This window comes from Astatotilapia calliptera, chromosome 22, assembly GCF_900246225.1.
Source record: "Astatotilapia calliptera chromosome 22, fAstCal1.2, whole genome shotgun sequence".
NCBI lineage: Eukaryota > Metazoa > Chordata > Actinopteri > Cichliformes > Cichlidae > Astatotilapia > Astatotilapia calliptera.
In genome coordinates, this window is record NC_039322.1 from 12,484,393 (window position 1) to 12,492,361 (window position 7,969).

Below are 7,969 nucleotides of genomic sequence, written 5' to 3' on the forward strand. Positions count from 1 at the left end.
ACACCACAAACACATGTTTAGACAGTTTTTATTGCAAAAGAAACCCACAAAGACATGACAGGAGTGTGGCTAACTGTTTGGTTTCAAAGCCTGCCACCACAAAAAAAAGAAGAAAAAAAATCTGTGGCGAGAATTATCATTAATTGTTATAACCATGTAGAGAAATGTAGAGTGAAGGGTGCACAAGGCAATTTGAGAATGGACCATTATTATATTTTAATAGCATCAGTTTCTTTGTGGGCATATTAAACACTACATAGTTATTCAGTACTGCAGTATTTTCTTCTATATTGGTGCCTCTGAGTGTCTCGACAGAGAAGGATAGTAATAAATGTCTGAGTGCTGTCATGCAGGGCGATGCATCAGCATTCTTGTCATACATGTAGGAAATCCTGCATTAGTCTGCAATTGTTCATGTTTCTCTATTTCATTCCTCATTTCTTCTTCTCTTCATCCTTTTTGCCATCTGGCTTGTTTCCCGTCTGGGAGGCCAGGGAACCCATGGCGTTGCGGATGGCCTCGTTGTTGGGGTCGACACCCGGCAGGTTCTCCAAGACGCTCTGAAGGAACTCTGGGTCTTGCATCACGTCATAGTCATCTTCCTCCTGTTCAGTTAAGATACAGCATATATTATACACAGCTGCTATATGGAAGTTTGATTCTGCCACTAAAATTAAAAATGCACTGAATGTGATGTTTTGCAGGGAAACCACAGGTCCTGACATATATTCAGATGCTACTTTTACACATTCCACTTAAACCCCTGAATGATGTCACAGGACCAAAAAGGACCCGAAAGGATTAATTACCAGCCCCACAGAATATCTACAGGGGTCCTGTGTTGTTTTGGTGGGATGAGAATGATTGGGCGTTGGTCCTTAGCAGAGCTTTGCAGACAGTTATCTACATGTTGTAGCTGTGCACTCTCACCAGGGGGCAGTGTCAATGATATGTATGACAGCTAGTCTGTGGGCCACTGTTTCACTATCTATTTCATAGCGTCATCACCACCAGGCTGCCTGCTGCTGGTTATTTGAAGCTTTTTGTGCAGTCACAGATCTACAGAAACTGATAGAAGCACAGGCATTTCACTTCACACACTGTCAGGATGTGGTTTTAATGTTGTGGCTCATCGGTGACCACTGTATGTATGGTTTTAGCACCATTTTATCACCTAGAACTTTGCCAGCTCATCTAGTCTGCATGTTGTCTTATCATCTGAAGAACAGTTTGCCACGATGACACCATGCTCATACAAATGAACACCATTTAAAATAGCAAACTATTCAAAAAGACACAGGAAATACAATTTGATGCTTAAAGATGCTGAGTACATTCAGGTCCATCTCACTATTGTTAAACTTGATAGATGGATATTTATTACTGAAAGGCAAGTGCCTCCTTATATTTAATATCTGCTAGATTGAACCCCGACTATTCAGAAACAAGCTACTTTCTTATGAAATCATTCCTCCTTCAGGTTATTAATTTAATACGTTTTATTCGTATCAAGTCTTTGAAAGGGCTCCAGCTGTTACGTCGGTTCACATTATGTGTGCTGGAATAACTCGAAATATTTCCTTCCTTTATTACTTTATGAAAAGTCCACAAAGCATGATGATTTCACATCCAACACTCAAAAATAACAGTTGCTCAATTTAAATCATTACGATGACTCACCTTGGCTGATTCAGCTGTGTCCATGGGGGCTCCTGTGTCCATTTCACCATACTCTGTTCACAAATAAGAGGATAGTTATGCTTTATGTTCAATAATAATAATAATAATAATAATAATAATAATAATAATGGATTGCATTTATATAACGCTTTTCGGAACCCCTCAAAGCGCTTTACAATACCACTATTCATTCACTCTCACATTCATACGAGTTAAAACAAATACACTGATCATAAGTGGAAGTTACCTCCTCCAGCAAGAGACATCTGCATGGCGTAGGCTATCTGCTCCTCCTCGGTCATGCTGCTGAAGTCAGGAAGCACTGCTGCACCACTCTCAGGCTGAGATACTGACATCTTCAGTAAAGCCTCCTCTGATTCTGCGTTTAAAAAGAACACTTGGTTAAATTCTAATGTACTGTAATAATTTTTATCTCAAAGGTGAAAATAACGATCTGTGAATTCTGCAGTCACCATCTGCACTGGGTGTGGGCACGCCTGCCTCGGCCGCAGAAGCGGCAGCAGCTCTGCGGGCCTCTTCCTCCTGCCTCTGTCGCTGCTCCTCCATTGATACACGCAGGGCCTAAAGCAGGGGCAGCACGGTGAGATAAAAAGGCACAGGATGGACTCAGTCCACAGGACAGGAACAAGAAAGTCACTTTTTAAAATTTGTGGCAAAGCCACAGAGTACTTGAAATATGACTGAAGTCATGTAAAAGAATGAGTACTCTGTTTCATGTATCTGGCACAAGGGCAAGATATAGATATAAGAAAGGAAACTGTGGAGATAGTCGTCAAGTTGTTATGCAGGAAATAGTTTAAAACAACCTGCTTTTATTAACCTTAGACACGCAAGTTTCCAAAAGAGGCAGCATCGAAAATAACACCATTAATAATTTATTTCCTAAATAAACAAATGAACTAGTGTAGAAGAGCTGTCCTTTACATTTTTGGCCTCATGATTATCAGCTTTTATAAAGATGATGTCATTGATATTAAAAGTCACACATTCCTTTACTGCCATTTTAAAGACTGCTTTGGAGCGTCACACCCATTCTCTACACGTCCATCAGTTGTGCCAATAGCCACATCTGTTCTCTAGTTATGGAAGACCAAATTATTATCAAATATGAATAAGGTTCTCCTGCTGGTGTGTGTTATGGTCTTTGTATTTACAGTGGTAGTGGGAAATAAACTCCCCAGTGTTGCTCACAAGCAGCAGTAGCTCTGTCAGCATAGGCAGGCTTTGAGTTGAGTATCTGAAAGGATTTTTAATTTTCTCCTTTTCCATGCAACTATTTTGGCACATAATATACCACATTATCAGCTTCTCAACCCACCTCCCTATATTGCTTACCAAGGCTAGCTCTGGATCAGCACTGGGATCCACCCCAAACTCAAAGTCGCTTGCACCGAGACCCATCATAGAGCCTCCTTCCCCGGCCAGGATGGGAGAGGACAGCAGAGCATCAGCCAGACTGGGTCCTGGAGGGACTGTGACCAGGTGGGAGCCCGTCCCCTCCTTCCCATTTAGAGTATTTATAAAAGCAGTCAGCTTCTCTGTGTTCGCCTCCTGAACAAATAGTTGGAGACAGTTTGTTTAGATATAGAAGCACCAGATATGGAAATGAAAACAAAACAATACAAAAAAAAAAAAGAAAAATGTTGGTAGGCTTTAATGCATCTCGTTTTATAGCTCTGATATGGAAGATTATCCAACAATGTCTCACCTCCTCTCCAAAGTTAATAATATCCACATTCACTTTCTCCTTTTTCAAGCGCTTTGCCATCTTCACAAGCTGAAGAATCGGTAGATTAGGACAACAGCAGGCGGAGAAATATGCACAAACACATGAGTGCGCAGACAGCAGGAGACATTACACCTTTTGCATATAATGTGTAGTTAAAGAACATTTAACAAAAGGTCCTCACATCTTTTTCATTATCCTCCACAGGACTCCCAACAAAGGCAATGATCCTCATCTTGTGGTTTTTTCCTTGTCTGTGCTTTAGGGCCAGCTAAAGAGGGAAAGGATAAAATTATGGATCATAAACTGCCATAAACTGTTTGTTTTTTTTTGTTTGTTTTGTTTTTAACCAGTTACTGCAGTTTACAGGTTACACACATGAGCGACTCGGATGCCTGTGCAGAAGCAAATCTTTCCTCTGGGCTGGACAGCGTGGAGTTTGGACAGGATACGGCCAGTATCCGGAGTCAGTGTGGTCAGGACTTCACAGTTACTGCAAGAAAACATACAAAAACCCAGGAGTCAACACCTTCAGTTGTTACCTTAACAGGTAATTAAATCTGACACACAATTTAATACACAACACTGTCAAATGAGTTTGTGCCAATTCCAAATAATCCCAGTAAAGTACACATTTAACAAATTAACAATTGGTTAATATTAATATTAAAATACTAAATATTAATTAGAATTAGCTCTGTCAAAGCAGTGTGGTGTACTAAAGAGCAGCTTTCATAAATAGCAGGTCAGACTGGTGGTTAAAGGAAGTGCTCCTCATTTAGAAACCATATGGTTTGATCGTTTTGATGTTGTGCAAATGTCTGTTTACATTAACCACGGGTTGGAAAAGAGCTAGCACAGCTCATGTAACACCTGCTTATCTTTTGTAAAAATGCTTATGGTTAACCAGCAAACAGTATTAAACCTCAGACCCAGCAGCAACAGGCCAGAGGTCTGAGCTATGAAGTAGGATTTTGTGTTATCCAGGTAACATCGGGGTTTTCAGTACTACAAAGATGGACCACTTACTTACTGGGTAACTTATGAGATGAGATAGCCTTTATTTGTCAGTTGCAGGTCTTTTGCCCACAACCGAGATGACAGACCTTGCCGACCGTACATACAATACAAACATCACATTGGGGAGACAGGTCAGGCCAGGTAGCGAGGAAAAAAAAAAACATTGAAATGCACAGATATCAACACACCATAACACAATAAACACAGACAGCAACATGGGAAAGAGTTCCAGTGTGTACATCTGATCTGGGACCGCTGCAATCTTTCTACTGCGCCTCCAGCTGACCCAATGTCCACATCATGGGGGAGGTAAGCGTTGGAGGTGGCGTTGGATCCGGGGTAGGGAGGGTGATGCGTTGGTGAGTGCTTATCAGTATCAGTATATGTATGTGTGTGCGTGTCCATAGTTCAGCTGAGACAGTGTCCTTCGCCCTGCCAGGCTAAGTAAACAGTCTTCCAGCCAACCCAGGTGGCCTTGTAGGGAATGGGAAGGAACAGACTCAACACAGTCGTTATCAGGGAGTTGTTGTTCGGCTCCAGCCTTGAGCTGGCGCCAAAGGGGTAGCCGGGTTATGATGGAGAATTTCAAGCTGTTTTTTAACACTCCGACACTGGTCTCTCAGTCTCCCGTTAATAGCTGCGAGCTTCTCCGTGATGTTATTAGCCGTCGATTTTGTGGTCTTGTCACTCTTTTTGCTCACCTAGCAGATTCTGAGACCTCACGACCGCAGCCAACTGATCCGAGGTGTAATCCAGCTCCGCCCAGAGATGTTGTTCTGAGTTGATTCTTTCCTGATGTAATCCAACATACATACGCTCAAAGGTGTTATTCTGAGCATTCACTGCAGTCGTAAGTGCCTCCAAGCTCTTAACCATGCTGCCTTCAGTGAGCCCTTTCTGAGAAGTCGCATCTGTTGTTCCAATCCCAGCGGGCAGCCTTGTGGGGGTTTGAACAGCCGGTTCCGCTCTCTTAATTCTCCGATAAGCCAGGGCCAAGCCAGCTCCGATCAGCAAGAACCCTGTTATCATGGTTCCGAATATGTAGATATCTTCAGCGTCCTCGATCGACAGTCCCGCCAGGCACACGATCCTCTGCCACCCGTCCATCGTGTATCCGGCAGGGAAAGTCCCTCCAGGGCACTCGGGTTCTCCCGAGCCCAGACTTCTCGTTGTTAAAGTGTGTCAATAGCAAATCTTCTGCAAATCTAACCTGCTCCGGAGTAGGTCGGGTTCAAGATTAAAGAACAACAAGTATAAATCATCACCACTACTCCAGAAAATAGCATCAGCATTCCTGGAAGATCGTTGGACTTCTTTACACAGATTGTGTAAGGGCCTTAAGTTTTTTTTTTAATAGCATCTAAAGTCTAAATCAGCCAGTCTGTTGCCAGTACACTTATCAATAACTGTGATTGGTCAGACGCTGCCAAAAACCACTCTTGCGTTAACTTATGGAGAGAATAACACTCTTCGTGTGACCTCTTATCCTGACTGTTAGGATAAGTGAATCCAGATAACGGAAATCTACCCTGGGTATGTTCAACTTGTTTTGTACAGGCCTTAGCTGTCACAGCCTCTACACAAAGACAACAAATGCACTTCTTTATTTAGAAGGAAGTCATTGCACTGCATCCTCTGAAGACAGCCATCATCAGTAACCATGTACGATTTAATGAAGTGTTATGACTTTAGCCACATAATTGTTTAATGAAGAGAGAACGGCTTACTTTGCCATAGTGATGAGGCCCACGTTGTTTTCTGGATTGCTGCGTGTTTTGGAGTGGCAGACAATGTTGACAGCATCCTGCTGAGCCTGTAGCCTCGTTGGCAGGAAGTCTCCATTTCTCATGTACTCGCTGTTGTCCACACTGAAGAGGAAACAGCACTTTAATGTGTACTCCATCACAAAGCTTAAGAGTTAGTAAGCGTTCACGTAATTCATTATCAGCCATAACCTACATTGGCCGAATGGGTAGTATAATATATTCACCGGGAGAAGCAATAAACAAAAGTTTAGCCGCTATAAAGCGTAACAGGGTAAAAACAGTCACAGCTAGCACGGCTTGCTAACGTTAGCGAGAGGTGACTCTACATATGCCGCTGGAAAACAATCAAGTAACCGCTGGTGTCAGTTAATAATTTAGGCAGAAAACACCAAACTGTAACCAGCGACATTCTGGAAATTAAGTCTCGTGGCTTGCAGGTAAATAAAGACTTTAATAAGACCTCAAATCAAGGCGAACTTTAGCTACAATGACTCAGCCGGTCGATATTGCGTTAGCCGGCCCACAATCAACTGTGCATTATCAGCCTGGCTGGCAGCGACATTTACCCCATATGCAGCTCGGTGAGCCCCCTTATAAAGTAACTTACTGGTACACCTCCATATGAACCGCTAACGGGTTTATAAACACACACAAAAATACATTTGTAGAGTTCTTACCAGACCATAGTACTTTCAAGCACCATTTTGGAAACTTCTTGTTGCTTTCTGTCGTAATCCAACAAGCTCACAGATTATTGGACGACGGTTGAACAAAGCGAAATATGATTGGGCAAGTCTTGTCTCCTTCAGGTTGTAGAGAGCTAGAGAGTATAATTAGAGCTGGTCTTTACTATTTAGAAGTTCTTTGGGGAGGGGGAACTGGTTTAATAAGAATTAAACTAGTTCATACAGGTTTACCCCCGAAACATTTTCTTCGTCAAACCATTTATAGGCTTTGTCTTCAGTAATAACCTATAGATTAACTCATTTATCACCCCCGAATCATCTTTTCTTTTCGGCTGGTGCCTTTAGGGGTCGCCATCATCTATTCCTTGCATCTGTCACACCAGTCTTCTGCATGTCCTCATTCACTACATTTATGAATCTCTTCTGAGGTCTTCCTCTTTCCCTCCAAATTCAGCGTCTTTTGTCCAGTATATCCGCTGTCCCTCCTCTACATATCCGAAATATCACAGCCTTGCCTCTCTAACCTTGTCTCCAAATCGCTCGATCCAGCTGTCCCGCATATGTATTAATTTTTAATCTTGTCCCTTCTGGTCACTGCTAATGAAACTTTTAACATCTTTAGATATGTCAGCTCTAATTTCAGCTCCATCTTTGCCAGCAACTCCAAATCATACATCATAGCAGGTCCCACAATCTTGCAAACCTTCAAGTTCCTTCTTGCTGCTCTCCTTCTTTCACAAATCAGTCTTTATACTCAGTTCTACCCACGCCACCCTGCCTGCACTCTCTTCATCTCTCTTGTGCACTCACCTTCACTGTAGCGTCCCTCTCATTCACAGTCATGTTTAATAATCTGAACGAATACAATTATTTCCCAACTGGCCACCACAGCAGATGAATCCACATGTTTATTCTAAACAGTTCAGAGTAGGAAAAAAATACAGGATGATTTAAAAGTTACAGCAGGAGGCTTTAAAAAAAAAGTTTCATGTCTTCAATTCAGGTTTGCCATGCTGGAGCAAGCAATTTTCAATCCACCACAATTACAAATAAACATTAGAGAGACCAGA

The 7,969-nt window shown here is 42.3% G+C and overlaps 2 protein-coding genes across 5 annotated transcripts in view; both read right to left on the reverse strand.

The window, feature by feature from the left end:
* Positions 1-7,969, reverse strand: part of efna3a (ephrin-A3a) — a 400,882-nt gene that overhangs the window by 145,388 nt on the left and 247,525 nt on the right. The gene's annotated exons all lie outside the window — the stretch shown is intronic.
* On the reverse strand, positions 13-7,325 carry psmd4a (proteasome 26S subunit ubiquitin receptor, non-ATPase 4a). Of its 2 annotated transcripts, none has more exons than XM_026157357.1 (10): positions 6,891-7,325; positions 6,175-6,315; positions 3,806-3,920; positions 3,612-3,698; positions 3,410-3,478; positions 3,037-3,252; positions 2,154-2,262; positions 1,928-2,059; positions 1,681-1,733; positions 13-605 (listed from the first exon to the last, which is right to left on the reverse strand). In XM_026157357.1, exons 1-10 carry the CDS (start codon positions 6,914-6,916, stop codon positions 435-437), a joined length of 1,119 nt encoding a protein of 372 aa, XP_026013142.1. In that variant the 5' UTR covers positions 6,917-7,325; the 3' UTR covers positions 13-434. The 2 variants fall into 2 exon arrangements, with proteins under 2 accessions (XP_026013142.1, XP_026013143.1); XM_026157358.1 differs by lacking the exon at positions 6,891-7,325 and adding an exon at positions 6,821-6,871.